This window comes from Metopolophium dirhodum, chromosome 8 (genome assembly GCF_019925205.1).
Source record: "Metopolophium dirhodum isolate CAU chromosome 8, ASM1992520v1, whole genome shotgun sequence".
NCBI lineage: Eukaryota > Metazoa > Arthropoda > Insecta > Hemiptera > Aphididae > Metopolophium > Metopolophium dirhodum.
The window spans coordinates 17,847,592-17,870,424 of NC_083567.1; the positions used below are offsets into that span (position 1 = coordinate 17,847,592).

Genomic DNA, 22,833 nt, shown 5'->3' on the forward strand with positions numbered 1-22,833 from the left:
TATATTGAAAATATATTTTTCCACACTTTAGAATTGTTAATGAATTGGTTCTCAACAATTTCTAAATCTTTATTTCTTCATCATGGTGAACATGAAGAATATAAAATATTAATAACATTCAAATGTTTGACTCATTGTACACGGCGTACACCTTAAGGTCGGCAAAGAGCACAAAAAGATTTTTTGGATGTACATGATGACACTGATATAACCATAGATTATAATTTATAACTAACATTATTCATAATATTTTGTTTAACTATAGGTACGGTAACATTTGACTAAGTACATAATCGTTTTTCATTAGCTTAGAGACATAATCAACATTTTTAATTGGCACCTTCCTTGATTTTGCTACATTCTGTCATTCAAAAACATATTCCTGTGTAATTGCAATTTATCACCTTCAAAGTCACGTATATATATAGCTGTGAACTGTGAAGTTGGAGAAACGAAGCTAGGAGACACTATTAATTCTCGGACGACTATAGTGATAAGAAACCTTGTACGTTGTGTTGCATTTAATTTAATTTCAGGGGTGCCGTACTATTGCACCGAAACTACGGTTCCTTTACAAAGTAAATGTGGCCCTTTGACACACAATAATTTTTGTAAATTGTAAATAAATAAATTCTATTGAGTCAGATCACGATTAAAGATAGCCGTGAGTTGGATAAATAAAATTGAATTATATCTTTATGTGTAACTTTTGAATTCTGATCAATCATGATATCAAATTATTTAAAACATTTTATAGGTATTTGGCTAACTACAACATTACATTTTAAACTAATCTATTAGCATTAACAAACTAGAACACAAAAATAAGCGGATGTTAGTTTAACACAAATTAACACAGAAAACATAAATTAATAATTAAAAATTATACATTAACAAATATTGATTTTTTTTTATAATTTGAGAACCGCGAGGGGCTGATCTCCGTCTTATAAGGCTCAAGCGGGGCTTCAGCCTTGGAGCCCCCCTGTACCCGGCAACCCTGTCCACAGGCGTACATTTCGTTAAAAATCTGGGGGGAAGGGATATAAATATAAATTAACACGTAGTCCGTAGGTACCTATTAACATAACGAAATTACGAGGTTAAGTTGGGAAATACTTTGTGGGGGGCTTCATGTGGTTTTAGGAGTGTTAAGCCCCCAAGCCTCCCCAAATATCAATGCTAGAGTGCTCGGATCTGAATTTTCTCGTTTTGGGTCTCTTTTAATTTTGTGCGGTTTGCTCAGATCTGCATTTTCTCTTTTTGGGCCTATTTTATTTTTGAGAAGTTTGCTAAGATCACGGACTAAGATATACAGTATATATGTAGTTAATCATAATCCGTGGCTAAGATACAAATTGTGAAGTCAAATAAAACCACCGGTAGCGCTGAAAACTTCAAGAACAGTAATCTTATCAGGTAAGTGACACCTTTTTGTGGCCGTCTCCCGACCCCCGCCGACCATGTCGTTCCCAGTCCATTTTTTCTTAGTCCGTGATTGTTATAAAGGGCCAAAGGGGGCCAAATTTATTTGAGATTTTTATAATGGTTATTGAACAAGTAACAACTTATTGTAGGTACCGTGTTACAATATTGTACCCGGTCCCCACCATAATTAATATTAAGAATAATTTTATAAACCTTGTCATTAATCATTATCACGATTATACAGAACTTTATGATTATGGACACGAATAGTATAGTAGTAATCATATAATAGATTGTGGACCATATGCCCTTATCACTCATTTGGGGTGCGTTCGAAAACTCAACTCTATATGTTAACTCTATAAAAAAATATTTACCCAACTTCGTCCGGGAACGCAGAATTAACTCCGTACTACCGTTCGGTAACGCCGAGTTGTTATACTCCGGGTTAACTCTTTGAAAAAATAGGTAGGTTGTTTTAACTCCACTGATAATAATGCTTATCTACGAAGATAACAAAACAACTCTACTCTAACTAACTGTATACATATTCGAACGCACCCCGTGATCACTGCACAGTGCAAGACGCATGCGAGTCCTTTATCGGCTTTATCTATGATGATGGGACTAGCTGCTGGGCACTGCGGTAGTAAAGTACAAAAGCTTAAAATCAAAACTATTTTTAAAGTATTTTTAAAACCACAAAATAGTTGAATGAAACAGATTTAATTTATTCTGTAAAGCTTGTACTGCATTGTAGTGACATACAGTAATATTGTAGTACCTATCTATATTATATATTTTTTCAACTTTTCATCTCATTGTTTTTAGTATGTGTAGGTACAGAACTTGCATAAAAAAACCATAATTGTATTAACAATATTTTCTAAGAGTTGATTATGACGTTTGAGAAATGTGAATGCACACCCCTGCTACTGTTGGTGAAATGAATTCGTCGTCAGTCGACGACGACTTGGATTTGAACGTTTTTGACCCATACACACAAGCCGCATTGATCAGAGGTAAAATTATATAATTTTTGAGTAAACAATGACTAATCATTGTCAGAACTCAGAAGCACCCAAATCTGATTGTTTGTGTAATGTTTAATTTAATTTATGTTTATTAAATAAATAGTTTATTACCTACCTTGCTTAGAACTTCTATAATCTATAGTAGGTTTGTATAATATGATGCTGTGTAATTTGTATACACTATTCACTAATCTCAACCGACTTCGGACTCCACTTTCTGTCCTTGGAAATTTACAAGAGTTACATTTTTAATATTTTCAATTCCATAAACTTGTAACTGTCACTGGTAATAACTGATAATTATGTATCAAATAAACATTCTATTCATTATTAGCTTATTAGTTATTATTTATTACCTAATCTTAATTTACATAATTAGCTATATTATTTTATTTTGACTACATTCAAAATGAGTACACCAGATGGACCATGCCCTATGGTTTTAGATAATGTTAGGAAAGTTCCTTTTAAAAGGAACTCGTTCCTGTTCCTCGTTCTTATTATAAAAAGAAACTTGTTCTTGTTCCTTTACATTTTTTAGACAATCTGAGCGGTTGTCAATGGTGTTTTTTTGCGGACAACTTTTAAACCAAAAATAATCTGATAATTTTTATATTCATTACTTTTTCTGATATATACCTTTGTTCCATGGTAATTTATTAGTGCCTGACAAAGTTATACCAAATTACCAACACTAAAATACTAAATATATCCTCAATATTATATTATTATTAAAAATAACATGTGTTTCATACTTTTATTTTAGATTCTGAGCGGCTATTTTTTATTTATTTCTTTTTTTTAGCGACATCCACTTACCTAGTTTTTTTTCCCATAATTTAAGAAAGGAAATTTTTGTTCAAGTTCCTTAAAAATAGTTATTCTTTTCCGTTCCTCTTTCCAATAATTTAAAAAGAACGTGTTCCAAGTATCGTTCCTATAAAAGGAACGCATTACTTCCCAACATTGGTTTTGGATGTTGCTAGACCCTTGTAACACCAAATTGTGAATAATGGTACCTACATGATTACTTCCGATTGTACACCGTCACTAATCCTGGTGGTCGACGCATTGGTTGCCCAATCTCTATCAATTTTCAACCGCTGATTTGCGTAGTGTTATTTTGAATAGAGTATTGCAGTTATTAACATAGTTCATAGATTATAATATTATGAAAATGTATATAGTATAAAATCCACATGATAAAATTGAACACTGAAGTTATTACATTTTTTTGTTAGTAGCTCTTCGACTCCTAGGTATGCATTTAGATTTTAATTATTTTTTGCTTTTTAAACAATAATAATTAAATAGTACATATTAGCAAATAACATTTTAATACAAAAAACATCCATAAAATTAAAGGTGTCAAAATGTGCTTAATACATACATTTTAGTATTTTTAACATATTTTCTTAGTATTTTTTACTTAATGTAGAGTTATCCAACATAATGCATGTATGATAAGAAATTAGTTATGTGTGTTAGAGACACAAATGAAGATATATCTTAATTTGTGGTTAGAGATTATTTTTGTGTACTACATTGAGGTAATTATTACCTCCAGTTGGGAAACACTGAGGTAACAATTGACAATGACAATGACCGTGAATTATCGTTACACGTTGGCTGTTGGGTTTATTCACTTTTCAAGAGACTTCGGAAAGAGGTTTTTTCTTACCCTGACCCTTGTTATAATACAAATATACAATGCCACAAAATATAAATAAAATGAATACTAACTTTTTTTTATGGATTGATAACATTTAAAGAATAAAACATTCTATAAATATATAATATTGTCATTACCATAATATAACAAAACCATGATACTATAAGAATAATACTATTGTACAAAAAATTTTTTTACTGACTAAATAAATACATAATAGTTCAATGTAAAACTTAACAAAGATAAATATGTCCATTAAACTGATAGTATTATATTATATTTTAACAATGGTTTTCAACAACATTTTCATGCCATGCTTAAATTATTGACATAAATAACATAATAAATACTATTCCAAAAATAATATGTGAGTGTAATTGCTTACAAATAATTACTGTTTTGCATTGTTTAGGAGGTTTTTTATCATCCAAAAATATTTTAAAGTATACTGAGGCCGAATTTAGAAAAAAAGTAAAATTGACAGTAGTAGCCACTCACCGTGTGTTTATTGCAGCAGCTAATATAAGTGCTTCAAATGTCAAGTAAAATTAATTTTAAACAAAGCTTGAGTATAAATACTGATTAATACTGTTATAGGTGTCATCAAGAGCCCAACAACCATGTACTTACTTCAGGCTGTAAACAGATTGATAAACTTTTGGGTGGAGGCCTATTCAAATATGGCATTACCGAGATCTCTGGCGAAAGCGGATGTGGGAAAACACAATTTTGCTTGCAGATTGCACTCACGGTCCAACTACCATTATCTCTCAAAGGAGCAAAATCTGGTTGGTAATAATTGGTCATTTTTTATAACAGATTCTAAATTTGACCTTTGTTTAAATTAAGGAGCTGCATACATTTGTACTGAAGACAGATTTCCCTCTAGTCGAATACAACAGATGATTTCTAATATTCGTTTTAAGTATCAATGTGACAGTAAAATTGATATGAATGAATTATGTCAAACAGATTATGGAGACAATATTCTGATTAGTCACATAGCAACTGTGGTAAATTATTGTATTTTGATTGAAAGATTTTTTCCAACTGCTCTCATGAATTTTAGGAAGATTTAAAAAAATGTATCCATGAAATGCTTCCAAGAGCGCTGTTACACAGACCTATTAAGCTGATTATCATTGATAGTATAACAGCTGTGTTCCGTGGAGAATACACACCAAGTGAAGTACCTCGTAGATCCAGAGATCTCAGAGATATAGCGGTTTTCCTACATAAGCTATCTGTTGAGCATGGACTATGGATCATATGTGTTAATCAGGTAATACAAATAAGATAGTCAAACATATATTTAATATACTATAAATTTCATCTTCATGTTTTCATATAAAGGTAACATCATCAATATCAGATATCGGCGGAAATAAATTAGTTCCATCTTTAGGACTTGCGTGGGCGAATTTAGTGACTACTAGACTTATGATGTCTAAGACACAATCTTCTAGATACATTGAAGTGATGTTCAGCCCACATACAGCTCCAACAAGTGTTCCTTTTAGAGTTACTGAACAAGGGATTGTATGACTAAACTTAAATGCATTGTTTATTCAACAAAAGTAATTTATATTTTTAATTATTTTTATCATCAGTCATGACGTTTTTTTCATGATATATATCAATTTTACAAAATATATTTATATAAAAATAATGTGTTTTTTTATTTAAAAAAAAAAAACTTTCATATTAATATTTAATAATATAAACAATATTAAAAAAAAACTTGATTACCATAATGGTTTACAATCTTATGTAATTAAGTATATAGTTTTTAAATTTAGTGTTACTTATTTTTAGAAAAATGTGAATCAAAAAAAATTCACTGAAGTACTGTATTGCTATTCAATTATAAGGGATGCGGACGCATAGCTAACTGATGAATCGCCCAGATTGTAACACTTGCTGGACTGAGCATATTTTAAAAATTTGAGTGACAATTTTTGATTCCTTAAATGATTAGCCGCCTATTAAAAAAATATAAAAATAATAAAATTGTAATATAGGCACTGTAATTGTTAAAAAAAAAAAAAAATGTATGACAATATTTAATGGTAATAAATTTGACTGATTATTCTAATTTACCTGCAATAGAACACTAATGGGGTGTCTGCCACATATAGTGTTAGAGAAAGTTTTTAAGTATTCAACAAATGCAGCTGGTTTTAAAGTTTCTATAGTATCCATGCCCTTGAAAAAAAATGACGTACATAACTATTATAAAGTCATAATATCATAACTGCAATTATGATAGTGCATTTTAATTTGAATTAATTTCCATTCTATACAAAATGTAAGCTAATTTAGTTATAATCTTCAAAGAATGTTGTACCTTATGATCCAGAGTTGTAATTGATTGATGAATTTCACCCCAAGATTTTTCATAAAATGTATAACGGAATCTTTGTCCCCAATGACAAAAATCTGAGGATATAATAAAAAGATTTTTTGGATCCGCTAAATATTGAGCGAATATATGGCCATATAGAGATTCTTTTTCAGTACTCAACGAACCAACCATTACTGGCACAATAGTAAATTTATCTTTGTAGCTAAAATATAATAACAAATTGTATATGAGTTATGGATGTTAGATAGGTTAACTTTTTTTTATGATTATTACTCTTGCATCACTTTGGCAATGTATGGTAATTGCATTTCTATACTATGTTCGTCTTCATCAACTTTCATACTCATTCGTTCGAAATGTCCAGTAGACTCGAGCTCTTCATACACTAAATAAAAAATTGAAAACAATTACCTAATTTCACTTCAATATTACAAATGCTTACCCTCATTGTCTATTTGTAAATCGTAAAACGGTGTACTATACTTAACAGCACTTGACAAAGCACAACCAGATAGACGGACATTATGTGAGGGTCCAAGTATAAAAATACGTTGCCTAAAAATAACTAGAGTTACTTATGAGAAGTTTTGTAATCATTGTAACTTACACGACAAATGGACTTATCTGGCGATAAGCGAATGCTGCACAAGCACCACAATACTGATATCCGGCATGCCTGTTAGATATAAATTCATTACATTTATTGAGGGTTAATGAATATAACACATCTATTGAATGTACTACTCGGAAAATACGTACGGAGCTATTATGGCCCTGGCTGGCCCGTGAGTGAGTTCGGCAGCACCTAACCAGTTTTCTAATTGGGTGCTAAGCTCCTTAGCTGAAAAATAAATTCGGAAGTCGTAACGTTATATTCCGATCTCGATCGTTGACAAAGAAATCACATACCCGATTCGTTGTACCACGTCCCAGAGTGACTAGCTCTACGTACAGCCATGTTTGTAGGATCAGCGTGGTGATTTATTCCAACGTAATAAAAAAAGAAATTTTTAAAAACCGTCAAATAGAAATTCAGACGATCCGTAGTTTGACACCGTAAAAATATTGAAGACAATGGCGATGTATGTTTTATAGTGGGTTATGGGCTATTACTAATTAGCAATTACTTACAGTATCTCTATTTATGACAGTAGTACAGTACCTACTATAGACTAATACCTACTACCATTGATTATAAAATATAAATACTATTTATAATTAATGCTACCTATAGAGTATAGACTACACAATAGTAACGTAATATTTCATATTATACTATACATACATATAATATATTAATATTACAATAATGAAAATGTGAAAATCTCCGTGCAAATCAATGATAACAGTCTGATATCGAGTACGGATCCGGTGTGGCCATATGATAAAATACAATAGCCACGCGTCGAACTCGCCGGTCGTCGGACCACACTGACAACTCTTTCGGTTCCACGCTTATCATAATATGGTTATCACGTCGACGTTAGTACATGGTGGTAAACTTATTTACTGGTGATTGGTTCGAGTGGGTAACTGAGTTCGACGATAATTGTCTCGTCGGAGATAATACTATAATATCCAATTAGGTATAATTATTATTATTATACCTATTAAATATTTTAGAATTAAATAATAATAATAATAATACATCAATATTCAAGACCGGTGCACGAGTTGTGGCTGTCGAAAAGAGTCCATCGAACAATTTAAAAGCCTACAAAAGAATCGGCAGACACGGGACTTGGTCTTCTTCAGTTCTCCTTTCTTAGTCTAGACAGGGCGTTGTAGTGTGTCGTGGAAACTGCGCGCGATACGAGAACGTGGGTCTAATGAAGTGATTGACTGTGAACAGTAAGTATTCGGTACCTACACGACAATGTCTGCGTCGGCTATTTACATACTGGACGTTAAGGGCAAGGTGTTGATATCCCGTAACTACCGGGGTGACATCGCGCCCAACGTCATTGAGAAGTTCATGCCACTGCTGATGGAAAAAGAAGAGGAGGGATCGTTGACGCCTCTGTTGCAGACTGAGGAGTGTACGTTCACATACATAAAATGCAACAACCTGTATGTCGTGTCCACGACCAAGAAGAATGCCAACATCATGCTAGTATTTGTGTTCCTACACAAGATTGTGCGAGTCATGAACGAATATTTCAAGGAAATCGAAGAGGAAAGTATACGTGACAACTTTGTAGTCATATACGAACTTTTGGATGAACTGCTCGACTTTGGGTATCCGCAGACTACCGATAGCAAAATCCTACAAGAGTACATCACACAAGATGGCCACAAATTAGAAATACAACCAAGGATCCCTATGGCGGTGACTAATGCCGTGTCTTGGCGCTCTGAAGGGCTCAAGTATAGAAAAAATGAAGTATTCTTAGATGTTATCGAATCAGTTAATTTGTTAGCTAGTGCCAATGGAAATGTACTAAGGAGCGAAATAGTGGGTTCAATAAAAATGAGAGTCTACCTGTCTGGAATGCCAGAGTTACGCTTAGGGCTGAATGACAAGGTATTGTTTGAAAGCACTGGACGTGGCAAGTCCAAATCTGTAGAACTTGAAGATGTCAAATTTCATCAATGTGTTCGTCTATCACGATTCGAAAACGACAGAACTATATCGTTTATTCCTCCTGATGGAGAATTTGATTTGATGACATACAGGTAATATTTAGTTTATAAGTAGTTTAATTTATTAGTAAAATCATTCGGTAAAAATACTTTTATATTTTTGCAGGTTAAGTACACACATCAAGCCTTTGATTTGGATTGAAAGTGTTATCGAAAGACATGCCCATAGTCGTGTTGAATACATAGTGAAAGCAAAATCACAGTTCAAGCGTCGGTCTACTGCCAATAATGTAGAAGTAGTCATCCAAGTTCCTATGGATGCTGATTCTCCTAAATTCAAAACTACTGTCGGTTCAGTCAAGTATATGCCTGAGCAAAATTCTTTAGTGTGGTCAATAAAGTCTTTCCCGGGTGGCAAAGAATATTTGATGAGAGCACATTTTGGTTTGCCGAGTGTTGAAAATGAGGAAACTGAAGGCCGGCCTCCTATACAGGTGAGGTTTGAAATACCATATTTCACAACATCAGGCATTCAAGTCAGGTACTTGAAAATTATTGAGAAGAGTGGTTATCAAGCATTACCTTGGGTACGTTACATCACCCAAAATGGAGACTACCAGTTAAGAACCAACTAAAATACTGAGTTGGTATTATTAATATAACTGAGTATATGATATTTATGGTATTATTATCTATTACTTCAAATGAGATAGCATATAACTTTACTTTTAATTAAACTACAAAAACTTCTTTTTTTTTTTTAATTTGTTGATCCGTCCTGTGAATTGTATTTTTAATTTAACCTGTCATTACATTATTATTGCTGAACGAAAAATGACTGGTGTAGGTGTTAACTATTCGTTGATTTTATTGTGAAAACAATATCCTATATTCTAATAAATTGTATATATTTCATGAAACAAATCATAACAAAATGTTTAGTTATTATTGGCTTAAGCTATTATATTATGTACCAATATTTTATTCAATTTTTATCATTATTAATTATTAATAATATTATTAGTTATTGTTGAGAACATATATTATACATCTGAATAAAATATAAAATGAGTATAACCTAATCGACCAATGTTTTTTTTAAAAAATATGTGTAAGATACTTATTAATTTGATTAAAATTAAGGTATGTTAGAAGTTTTATAATTCTATAAAATTATATAATATAAGCTATGCTTATAACTGCATTACTATTTAGTATTTACTATACCAGCGGTGTTAGCTTAGGTTAGAAATGTGTACCTACAAGGATACATAATGTGTAACAATATTATTATTCGAAAAGCATTGATAAATTTACATTTTAGCTGATCACAGAATGCCCAAGTAAAATCACCTGTGAGTAAAATACACCACAGAGTAAAAAACTAGATGAAATGTAATTCTGTTCTGTGCTAATACCATTGATAATTCTGGAATAAGAATCTTTGGTGATATGTATTTATAAATAATAAATATACATTATAATGTGCAAGATTTTAATTTTATGTATTTCACTTTAAAACTACAATTTTTCTTGGTAACTAAACTTACAAGCTACAATATGCTATAGCTATTAAAGTTGTATGTCAATTAGCATACATGTTATGTCATTGTCATACAAATATATTATATTATTTCATACCTAAATTAAGAATTTCATAGATCTGCTTTGAAATTTAGAATATTTTGGATGAACCCTTTACATGCTAAATTTGTTACAGCACTGCATGTTGTTTAAAAATGGGATCGATCAAAGCTGATTTTCTGTATTCATAAATAATGGAAAATTAATAATATTAGATTCAAAGCCACTTAAAATAAATTATTCTTTTAACTTGCATAATATAATATTATAAATTCAAAATTAATAATTATAAAAGTCAGACCGAGATAGAAATCAGAGTTATACAATGGTGAGTTTAAAAATTGAAAATTTAAAATGCATATTTTGTAAATTTGATGGAAAAACTGCATATTTATTGTTTTACATATTTATACGTACCTATATTGTGCATAATAGTTAATATTTTCTTAAAACAATTGATTTTTTTCTTAACTTGTGTATTTTAAATAGGTTAAAATATAAAACTCAATATTACTTAACGGAGGTATTGATTGTTGTCGTAGCAGTCGACTAATAATTTCTTAAGACTATGTTGCTTGACGGGACGGGACGTTGCGCGTGGATGGCTAGGTACTGAGGACTGAGGTACACAAGTGCCACAGTGGCTTAACATTTTTATCAAACTAAAAAAAAATATAATGATAAAATATCGAAAATAAATAATAACCAATTTTGAATGAAGGAGAAGTTATTTTGATTCAACTCCAGTACTGTAGCGTATCATAGAAGTAATATAAGCAGGTTACCTACCTATACTTGGAGCAGAATTTATATTCTTCATAGAATATTATACTCAGCTGCAGTTAGCACAGTAATCTTTATCATTAAATTTAGAGTCTTGCTATCTTTTATTACCTATCTAAAAATATTAAAATTATGTTGTGTACATAATTAGGTATTTAATAGGTTATAGGTACCTAACCTAACCTACTGAACAATACTTAGGTAGGTACACAATACATAAATACCTAACTGGGTTCTTTGATATTGATGTTATTATCTATAGATATATCAATTAAATGAAACTGCAAATTAGTTGTGTAAAATAACATTAGGAATCATTTTTTTACTAAATATTTTGCCCCTAGTTAAATTTTTACAACGTAAAATGTGTTTTGAATGAGAAAATAGACACATGGCCCAAATATCTCCCTTTTAAATTTAACTTGGAGCTAGGCCCAGATTAAATCATTTGGGAGCCTTAGGCACTTTCAGCATAATATATGGAGATTGGAGAATTTATGTCATAAATTATTAAGTTAAACATACATTATAAATAAATATTTAATTAACTGCAATAATAATAATAATTATAGTAGCGTTTATTAGTCAACTGATGGCAAAGCTTAAACGAAAATAAATAGGGAAGATTAGTTCATTAAGAACACTTAATCAATTTAATAATTAAAAAAGTTGTATCTAAATCAACAATTCAAAATTTAAACAAATTTAAAATTACGGCACTACGGCAGACCCGTTCATCGTCAAAATAATATAAATGATAAACTATAAATAAATACATATTTTTGGGAGACTAATAAGTCAACATGATATAAAATTAATAATTTACTATGCGATATTGGACAGTTGGAATACATACCAAAAATCGGATATATTACGATTGTTAAAAAAATTCTCCTCTACAATTTTTATAATAGGTTATTTTGCTGTATACTGTTTCAATAAGCCGTATTACTTGAAGAACAATAGTATAGTTTTTATTTGTATACAATTCGAATACGAAGAGGGCGCCCTAGTGAACAAAATATGGCATAAAAACATGGTTTCGTAATTCAAGTAATACGGCTTATTGAAGCGGTTTACAGTAAAAGTACCTATAATAAAAGCTGTAGAAAAGAACTTTTATAACAATCGTAAGAAGTCCGATTTTTTTATATTTTTATTATTAGTTAAATAATTTAGTAGATAAAAAATAAAAAAGATAATTGTTAATTTACTATGCGATATTGGACGATTGGAATACGATATCAAAAATCGGATTTCTTACGAATGTTAAAAAAGTTCTCCTTTACAATTTTTCTAATAGGTATTATTACTGTAAACCGCTTCATTAAACCGTATTACTTGAAGAACAAAAGAATAGTTTTTATTTGTATAAACTTCGGATACGAATACAAAATATAAAATCGAACCAAATTAAATAATATTTGTCACAACTATAATAAACTAACTGATCCCGCTGGCACTTCGTTGCCCGTTAAATGTACCAATTCTATATGATTCAAACTTTGTTCAATTCGTTATTTAATATTCGGTGTATGCGTGTATGGTGTTCAAAATTTATCTTAACTTTTCTGTTGCCCGTAATAAAAATTCTGATTCGCAACAGTATATTATCAGGTAGGAAATCTACCTGCGGTAGATCGCGCCATCGCGGACCTCGTGCTGTTTGTACGTAAGTGTATGATTTAACTCTAAAGTATCAAAATTGTACCAAGTTTGTCATTTTTACTTAATTCCGCCTACGGAGGATTAATATAATCAATTAATACAAAAGCCTAACGCAACTGTACTAAAATCCGATGAATAAAAAAAAAAAAAACAAATTTAACACTTTAAATTAGCCTATTTTCTTCCCAGAGGTCCAATCTACACACAAACATTCATTTTAGATTCTGAGCGAAGCGATGAATGTATTGATTCTACAATGATGTGTGTTTTTTTTTTTATTTTTTTATTTTTTATTTTTTTATTTTTTTTTTATTTTTGTGTCTGTCATCACCTTTTAGGACAGTAAAAGTGCTTGGATTTTCTTTAATAGTAACTTTTCTGATAGGAAAGTGAATCTAGTTGGTACTTTGGGGGGTCAAAAGTAAAAATTTCCCAGTAGTTTTCACAAGCGACGTGAAAATTAAGGAAAAACGGGAATTTTTACGCAAAATCTGTTTTCGAGAAAATCGATTTTGGTTTTTGGTGTAAGTCTATAACAAATGACCGTAGGGACATGAAATTTTGACTGAATGTTTATATTAGCATTTTCTATACACCATAAAATTTTCAAAATATTTTGACTCTTTTTAAGCTGTTTACGGCCATTGTCAGTTTTCAATTTTTTTAGTTTTTTTTACTATAAATATCAATAAAATTTTATCTGTTGAGTAAAAAAGCTTGAAAATTTAATAGAAGGCTCCTAGGTTATTGTTTCAAAGGCAGATGAAAAAAATTAAAAATCCTTAGTCACAGTTTTTAATTATAAGCATTTAAAGTTCAAATTTTGACAAAATACGGAAAAATCACGAAAAAAAGCAAATTATTTTGATGAGAATTCATAAAAATTTTTCTTTTTAAATCTAAGATTTGAAAATGTAATATAAGATTACTCATAAGTTTGTCTACCTTTATCAAAAAAAAAAATGTCTAGAAGAAACTTAAATTAAATTTTTATGAGCGTCTGAAATTTATATTTTTACAACATTTGATATTTACTCGATTTCTCATGTAACAATTTCCTTATTTTATTGTAATTAAAAAACAAATGACTGTAGATACTTGAAAATTTCACTGAATGTTTATATTAGCATTTTCTATACACCATAAAATGTTGAAAATATTTTGACTCTTTTTGAGCTGTTTACGGCCATTGTCAGTTTTCAATTTTAGATTCTGAGCGAAGCGATGAATGTATTGATTCTACAATGATGTGTGTTTTTTTTTTTATTTTTTTTATTTTTTTTTTTATTTTTTTTTATTTTTTTTTTTATTTTTGTGTCTGTCATCACCTTTTAGGACAGTAAAAGTACTTGGATTTTCTTCAATAGTAACTTTTCTGATAGGAAAGTGAATCTAGTTGGTACTTTGGGGGGTCAAAAGTAAAAATTTCCCAGTAGTTTTCACAAGCGACGTGAAAAACAGAAGAAAAATTAAGGAAAAACGGGAATTTTTACGCAAAATCTGTTTTCGAGAAAATCGATTTTGGTTTTTGGTGTAACTCTAAAACAAATGACCGTAGGGACATGACATTTTGACTGAATGTTTATATTAGCATTTTCTATACACCATAAAATTTACAAAATATTTTGACTCTTTTTGAGCTGTTTACGGCCATTGTCAGTTTTCAATTTTTTTAGTTTTTTTTTCTATAAATATCAATAAAATTTTATCTGTTGAGTAAAAAAGCTTGAAAATTTAATAGAAGGTTATTGTTTCAAAGGCAGATGAAAAAAATTAAAAATCCTTAGTCACAGTTTTTATTTATAAGCATTTAAAGTTCAAATCTTGACAAACTACGGAAAAATCACGAAAATTAGTAAATTATTTTGAGTTGAGAATTCATAAAAATTTTTCTTTTTAAATCTAAGATTTGAAAATGTAATACAAGATTATTCATAAGTTTGTCTACTTTTATCAAAAAAAAAATGTCTACAAGAAAGTCAAATTAAATTTTTATGAGCGTTTGAAATTCACGTTTTTACAACATCTGATATCACTCGATTTCTCATGTAACATCTATTGTATCTATTGTTAAAATAGCAGTTGAAAAATATTAAAAATACCAAGGCACAATTTTTTCATAAGCATTTAAAGTTCGAATTTTGACAAAATTTATCAAATTGAAATTTAATAATTATTTTGTAGTTAAAATTATATAAAATATTCAACTTTTATAGCTAAGGATTGAAAATTAAAAATAAGGTTCCACGTAAATAGGTTAATATATAAATTACTTTATTCAAAATAATATCATCAAATATACTTTGTAATATCATAGGCTCACTGACCGTTTTCGCTCAGAATCGTTTTTCTCATACCTACAATGATAGGTATTATATCATTGAATTCAAATTTTTTTTTTTGTATTATCGAGGACCCGGGAGAGAACCGCGATTTGCATTACAGTTCCCTAGGAATTGAATTCAAATTTAACATCATCTATTACAGTGACCCACTTGTAACCTATTGTACAGCAGAGTGACATCCACTTACCCACTTTTTTTAGATACCTACCTACTTCAGTTATGTACTATTAGTTGATTTTTATATAATTTAATGAGTGTATTGAGCAGGAGCCAGGTGATACAGACTTATTTTTACAAATAAAAACCATAATTTTTCATTTGTTCATTGTAAATAATATTTATTAAGTATATTTTTGAAATTGTTTATGCATCTAAAATCTAAATAAAAATGTTAACAAATATTAATATTAATTAATTCTAATAACTAATTTTTAAATCATCAGAGCCCTAATATCTGTAAACGTATATTATTAATGTTTAATAACTCAGAAACTGTTCATTTGAATTACATTTTTATCATATTTTATATTGTACCTAATTATACACTATATACACTTCTACATTTTCAATAAAATGATGTAAGTACCTACTTAACAATTGACAGTAAAAAAGAGTGGTTATAATTTAAAAAAAAAAACAAATATTTGTATCGGCACAGCAGGCGTAAAAATTCATATTATTTAAAAAATTACATAAATCAGAATTTAAATAAATGCACTATTAAAGTATACATGGAGGCCAACATGCCATATTGGTGAAATCAATCTGTTTATTATGCAGAAGTTACTATACTGTAATATAATATTAATTATATCATCAATGTAATATCGCATTTGAATTATCGCGAGAGTCAACTCTGTAAATTTGGCTATACATATATTATATATACAGGGTGGATTAGTATGCTCATCCTATTTTTATGCTCAAATTATACATATATTCAAATTCAAATTTTTGGAATTTTCAAATTCACTTGAAGACCATATTTTTGAACACTTGAGATGACAAACTTTTTTTTTTCTTATAGGAACCACTTTTCACTTTTAATTAATCAGTAGATATTTTTTTGATAATTTTAATGTATCTATGATAATGGGTTGAGTAGATTTGGGGGCATAAATGATTTGAAAATGTTAGTAATTCTATTGATCTATCAATATAAATAATTTGTGAAAATGCTCTTTGTGTAATGAATACTACACATAATATTACATATAGTTTATACTTTTGTAAAATTACATTTAAGGATTAATATCCTTAGGATAAACATTTCAATAACTCAAAAACTACTTATTAGAATTTTGATTTACAACATACATCAACATTTTCAAGAAAATCACCCGCTAAATAATTTGAAGAAAAATAAGAGGGGGGGATCTCATTTGAAATATAGAAGTTTGCATCGCTATAGGACACTCTTTAAGTAGGCAGTACAAAAAATATCAGGAATTTGAAAAGATGGTCTCTATACTCTTTGGGTGTACTTCAAAATTCTAAAAATCAGAATTTGAATAAAGCATTGTTAAAGAAAAAATGGAAGTGAGCATGTTTAAAAAAATCACCCTGTACATACCAATTATATGATATTACCTATATTGTATACAAAGTATGCATTTTGTAATATTTTATATTATTCACACCAGTGGATAATTATTAACAAACTGCACGTGCGATGCAATATAAAATATATTACATACCAAGTATACAATATACATAATACATACGCATGGCCGGATTAACCTAAAGGCTGAATAAGCCTTTAATAATAGTAATGCGCCTGAATTATTCAGGCTCCCATTTGTTGCTTTTTATTATGTACTTATTAAAAAATATTTAAGGATTAATTATTGTTATATAGAAATGCTATGTGGTAGGTATCTACCTAATCTTATGGTACCTAACAGACTGCAATATAGTCATAATAGCAATACATTTCACTTATAAAATAAAGTTAAATAATGTCTTCCATTCAAACATAAATCAAGACATCTTACATTTTTACGGAGTTGTGATGTTACTTAGAGAAATTACATCTACAACTGCATTAAAAGTGAAGCTTTAAGAATGGCAAGTCTTCTAAGACTCAATGAATTAAAATAAAACGTGATTTTTTGAAGATGGTTTAATTAAGTTCACCCACCTTATATCTACCTACCTACTATATTATTTTAACATGGCAATATGCAAATATATATATTTATATAATATATATGCTCGCAATAAACTATTTCGTGCTATTATCCAAAATTTATTTTAGAACGTATCATGGGCACACACATGGTGGGGCACGGGGTTTAATCCCCCCACAATTAGCCGTATTTTTTTACGCCTGTTTTTTTGTGCTCCGATAGGGGGGACTACATATGTTTCTAGAAATTATTAACAACCCCATCCCCATTGAAAATTCCTGTGAACGCCACTGGAACATTTTATGTGCTTACTTTTTATACAATGCGATCAACCAGAAAGCAAATCAGTACGAATCCTATGTCTAATGATTATTATTATTACAGGTAACCGATTTACACAATACGTTGTTATACCTACAATCTACATATATGTCTAGTATTTTATGATATAATGTATTCGCGGCGGAATAGTGAACACAATAGAAGGTTTCCAAGGGTGAATAAAACCACTGAAATTTACCCAGGTTAATTACTTAATAATAATTATCTTTAGTTTCTATATGTATAATTATTAATTAGTATAAAACTATATACGAGTGGAGCGGTGGATTTTTTAAAATGTATATGCATCCATTTCTAATTTAATTAAAGAGTAACGGATATTATCTTTAAATTACGCTCATAAACTTGTCTTTCGATTTTCGATTTAAATCATGTTATAAAAAAAGTATGATAAAATTAAGTTTGTACCAGAAAACTTCTTAAATATTTAAAAAAAATCGAAATATCAATTCGGAAATATTAGACTTGGATAATCACAAATTATTAAATAAATCATAAAATGGGTAAAATGGGGGGAGGGGGTGAAAATTATGGATGAATCACTATGTATACATTGTATAGGTCTGTATACATACCACCGGTATCTACATTTTACAGAACACTCGTATGCACAGTTCATACAAATATAATATTTATATATTTTATAAAATCGCTCTTTGTGCCGGGGATTATTTCTTGTAAAATCTCACGCGCTCGAGTATACACATATATATTATAATAACCATATCACGCATAATATATTATACATAGCGAAAACGCGTCGGCAGTTCCGTCATTAAGTATAGGTAGGTATATTTACGGTTTATGCAGGTATTTTACTGCACCGCAGTCTGAAAAGAAACACGCAAAATGTACATATTATAATAACCATGTACCTATTATATATATATGTTCAGATACGTTCGTTGCAAACGAGACCCCATTATATTCGGTTATGCTAAAAGAGTAAGTCGTATACATACACGCATGCACACGCACGAGCGAGTACTATATGTACACATGGTATTATTATAATATGTATAAAAATAACCAGAGAAAACGGTTTCTCTCTTATTTCAAGAGAAACAACACGGAAATAATACCCGAAAGATTGGCACGAACCTCGCGACAAATTGGAAAATACGCACCCGAAACTGCGTATACGGTGTATGCACAATGTACATGCATGTATATATTATATATATATATAGGTGTATACATATATACACAATATGTACACACATTAAATAAACCCATACATATATATACATACATAATAACATATACATGCATAGTACACACATACTTACTGACTTACGAGTATAAAGGTAGGTAATAGTGTTCGATATTTGGATGATGGAGGAAAAGAGAGGACGACAAGAGGACGCATAGTATACAATACACTGAAAAAAAACGATTCATGTATAAAAATATTATATTATTTAGAAATCTGTAGAAGTACATTCCGATTTAAATATTATTGTAATATTTTTATAGAGTATTAAGATTGTTTGTGCTTGGTAAACCTTTGGAGTTTTATGTGTAATATAAAGGTATATAATAAATTATTAATAAACAATAATATACATGTATAGGCATAATACCTACGCAGCCTCTCAGATTGTGTCTAAAATGCTTTTTGTGAGTGTTTGCGCTGAAATACTTTTGAATTCAGATCACGAACAATTATGTATTTTTGTTGTAGTAAAATCTCAGTTTTGAGGGGACAGTTTGAAATATCTAGAAGATTTATATAATATAAAATATCCAACCAAGTCGTAAAATAAACTTAATGTTGTAAAAATAAATATTCTGTAAGGCATATAAAAGTTTTGTATAATATGTGCATTGTGCATCTATACTCGTGAAGAAATGTATAGAAGATACTAAAACACAATATAATAGATATATATATAAATTATGACATCCAGGCGCGGACTGGTAAAATAGGGCACGGGATGCTACACAATAAAGGGCAAATAACATAAATTGTTGGGGCGAATTTAATACATGTAGATAATTTATAAAATATTAATATATTTTATTTTGTTTTGAAAAAATATTGAATATACGTTAAACACGTAAATAAGTATCAAGTTACAACAAACTTTCAATCAAAGTTGTACAATATTATAGATTACTAGAAATCGTAAGTTGGTAATAATCTGCTGTTCATTAGGTGTCTAGAGTCTTTAAATATATAATAAATAATCTTAGGCAAATATATTTTAGGGCAAGGGATGCTGTAGCATCCCAGCATCCCAGCCAGTCCACGCCTGATGACATCGATCGATACGTTTGTATAATGAAGATGAATACGAATGTAATCTGTTTTAATAAAAAAAATATATTATATAATAAGATATCATAACATGTATCCTGTGAAATAGTTTACCCAGAATTATTACAAAAGTCACAAATCATCACTCATATACTAAATATATAACGCATATACAAACAATTTATATTTTGTAATATAATATATGTCACAGGGTTAGGTTATTTATGACGTTAAAAGTAAAACTACGATTTTGAAATGAAAGATTAATTGCATAGTACTATAAAATTTTAAAAAAATGTTCCTCTTGCAGTCCTGCTTATAAAGTATGTAACTTATTAAAACTAGTGATTCGCCGAGCAAGCGTTTTCATTATATTTGGTTGTTTATCAGTGGATTTCATAAATTATATCAATATTGCATATACCTACAGTTTGAATAAATTAGCTTTTAATATACTTTTAACTTACAAGTTATAGTCATAGCTACTAGTAAAATAATAAAATATTTATAACTGTTGTCCAGTATAATATAGCTCTGTTAAATTGATAATTTAATTCCTTGATAACAGCGAACTGATTTCGGTAATAGGTACAATTATTACAACAACAAAAAACTATAATATTGTAAGTGTTAACTAAAGGCGTAATTATTGTTTATAATTATTGTAATATTTATTCTTATTGTAAAAACCGTGAAAAGTGAATAAAAATTATCGTTTGTTAAGAAAAACAGATCGTATTATTATAGTGCTTGTAACAGATACTTTATATTATAGTGAAGGTAATGCACAAAAATTAATACCTATAAGGTTTCGTACGGTTCTTGGTGCCAAGTTAAATTAAGAAGCTAGGGAATGAGCCATTGAATGAGCCTCGTAAATATGCGAATTCTCAGATGTATAATACTGTTCAGAGTTGTTCTGCTGCAGACAATTTCAACTTTTTATAGTAGAAAAATAATTAAATTAAATATTTTACTGTTTACGATTCTTAAGTTTTGAAATAATTTTTTAATATAAAATATAAATTATATACAAAGAGGGACAGAAAGATTTTCTAGAATAATTAAAAAACAATTAAATGTTGATCTCGTTTACAGAAAGGACATTTAAAAAAAAAAAATTAAAATATGTATAAAATTAAATTAATTCATGTTCCTCTCATTGTTACAACGAGGAACCCTAAATAACGACGCACAGTAAATATTCATCCTGGATATCAAAGGAGTATTTAGAAAAACTTCCAAGGGAAAGGGGAGGATAATTTTTCTTTGCAGGGTCTTTAGAACAGCCTCCTGGTGTACCATTCTACTAATATTACAAGTACGAAGATTAATGAGTACCGATCTTAAGTCTTCACGATTAGAACTTTAAACAAATTCATTGATTGCAACTGTCCTAATATTTTAATAAGTACATTTTTATAAACCAAATTAATAATTTCAATTAGGTAAGGTATGAATGATATTGTAGTATTATATATCAACTAAAAAATTATCTTTTGCAGTATCTATCCCTCAAAAGTATTCATTATTCACAGTAAAATACTTAAATGCAACGAAATAAGATTTTTCTAGATCAATACAATCCTGGTTGTCCTTAGAATTTAAAATAAGATCAAGATAAGGGGTAGATCAAAGAGAAAGAATCGTGAGAAAAGCGAGACCCACGCCTACCATCCTACACACTGTATTTGTATTCTGTCCAGCTGAAAATAATTAAATTTGTTTTAATATCATTAGCATATTTAAAAAAAAAAACTTTTTATGTATGTACAATACATTAACTTATTTGTGCATATTAGTTTTATTTCCTTTATTTCACTTTGAAGAACCTCCGCTGAAGTACTTTTTATTTCTAGTCATTATTGTATCTAATATTAATAAAATTATTCTCCATAAATTATACTTATTGTTTAACCGTTTAACGTACGTAACAAATAGCTCAAATGAAAATATTTTATATTAAAAATAATACGTGCGTAACAAATATAATATATAATATAGATAATAATATTATGAGATATGACGTTAGTCAGTAATTTGATGATTTAATTTATATTTTATAATAGTTACCCTATACCCTATACCAAGCCAACATATAACGATTTACAATTAACAACAAACAGTACTTATAACTTATACGTTATGACAACCAAGTTATTAATTATTATTGATACAAATATACATTATATATAAACATAGGTTATAGGTATGTGTTCTACCTTCTACAAATTAAAAATACACATATATAGTAGATGCATAGGTGTGAATAATAAACATGTATGTTAGTTTTGACAAACATTTACAACATTGTTAATAGTAAATAATTTTCAATATTTTGCATTTAAATAAAATATAAATTCATTAACAATGCAGTGATTAATGATTCTATGAGAAATAATTAATTACAAATTTGCGATTTTAGTAATGCAATAATACACTTAATAGGTACCTAGGCAATATTAAATAGTTGTTATAACCAGATAATCAATATAATGTACCTATTGTTAACTAATTATTTAGGGTTGAGTCACTAGTGGCTGTTGCCTGACTGTAATACAATTAGCCAATTATCAACAGTAATTTCCATTACAATATACGTATTAAATGTAAATGTCTTACATTTATTAAATGTAATAT

The 22,833-nt window shown here is 29.3% G+C and overlaps 3 protein-coding genes across 6 annotated transcripts; 2 read left to right on the forward strand and 1 right to left on the reverse strand.

Moving 5' to 3' along the window:
• The first annotated feature begins 1,992 nt into the window (after positions 1–1,992).
• LOC132950952 (DNA repair protein XRCC3) lies at positions 1,993–5,803 on the forward strand. Of its 4 annotated transcripts, none has more exons than XM_061022591.1 (7): positions 1,993–2,205; positions 2,260–2,450; positions 4,547–4,676; positions 4,732–4,922; positions 4,984–5,147; positions 5,204–5,416; positions 5,488–5,803. In XM_061022591.1, the coding sequence occupies exons 2-7, from the start codon at positions 2,348–2,350 to the stop codon at positions 5,677–5,679; spliced, it is 993 nt and encodes a 330-aa protein (XP_060878574.1). In that variant the 5' UTR covers positions 1,993–2,205; positions 2,260–2,347; the 3' UTR covers positions 5,680–5,803. The 4 variants fall into 4 exon arrangements, with proteins under 4 accessions (XP_060878574.1, XP_060878576.1, XP_060878573.1 ...); XM_061022593.1 differs by having other exon boundaries at positions 2,269–2,450; XM_061022590.1 differs by having other exon boundaries at positions 1,993–2,197.
• LOC132950954 (protein MEMO1) lies at positions 5,427–7,815 on the reverse strand. The gene is made up of 8 exons (XM_061022594.1): positions 7,409–7,815; positions 7,259–7,340; positions 7,107–7,175; positions 6,942–7,054; positions 6,773–6,884; positions 6,482–6,701; positions 6,235–6,339; positions 5,427–6,116 (listed from the first exon to the last, which is right to left on the reverse strand). Exons 1-8 carry the CDS (start codon positions 7,455–7,457, stop codon positions 5,991–5,993), a joined length of 876 nt encoding a protein of 291 aa, XP_060878577.1. The 5' UTR covers positions 7,458–7,815; the 3' UTR covers positions 5,427–5,990.
• Positions 7,816–8,009: 194 nt separating this feature from the next.
• On the forward strand, positions 8,010–10,006 carry LOC132951104 (AP-1 complex subunit mu-1). The gene is made up of 2 exons (XM_061022823.1): positions 8,010–9,175; positions 9,249–10,006. The coding sequence occupies exons 1-2, from the start codon at positions 8,376–8,378 to the stop codon at positions 9,715–9,717; spliced, it is 1,269 nt and encodes a 422-aa protein (XP_060878806.1). The 5' UTR covers positions 8,010–8,375; the 3' UTR covers positions 9,718–10,006.
• The last annotated feature ends 12,827 nt before the right edge of the window (positions 10,007–22,833 follow it).

Bases quoted from the DNA above. Each gene is read 5' to 3' on its own strand.
- LOC132951104 (XM_061022823.1), top strand. From the start codon at position 8,376: ATGTCTGCGTCGGCTATTTACATACTGGACGTTAAGGGCAAGGTGTTG. The intron at 9,176-9,248 runs GTAATATTTAGT...ATATTTTTGCAG, and splicing joins TTTGATTTGATGACATACAG to GTTAAGTACACACATCAAGC.
- LOC132950952 (XM_061022591.1), top strand. From the start codon at position 2,348: ATGCACACCCCTGCTACTGTTGGTGAAATGAATTCGTCGTCAGTCGAC. The intron at 2,451-4,546 runs GTAAAATTATAT...TGCATTGTTTAG, and splicing joins ACAAGCCGCATTGATCAGAG to GAGGTTTTTTATCATCCAAA. The intron at 4,923-4,983 runs GTTGGTAATAAT...GTTTAAATTAAG, and splicing joins TCTCAAAGGAGCAAAATCTG to GAGCTGCATACATTTGTACT.
- LOC132950954 (XM_061022594.1), bottom strand. From the start codon at position 7,457: ATGGCTGTACGTAGAGCTAGTCACTCTGGGACGTGGTACAACGAATCG. The intron at 6,885-6,941 runs GTAAGCATTTGT...TTTTTTATTTAG, and splicing joins TTTACAAATAGACAATGAGG to TGTATGAAGAGCTCGAGTCT. The intron at 6,702-6,772 runs GTAATAATCATA...ATTATATTTTAG, and splicing joins ATTGCCAAAGTGATGCAAGA to CTACAAAGATAAATTTACTA.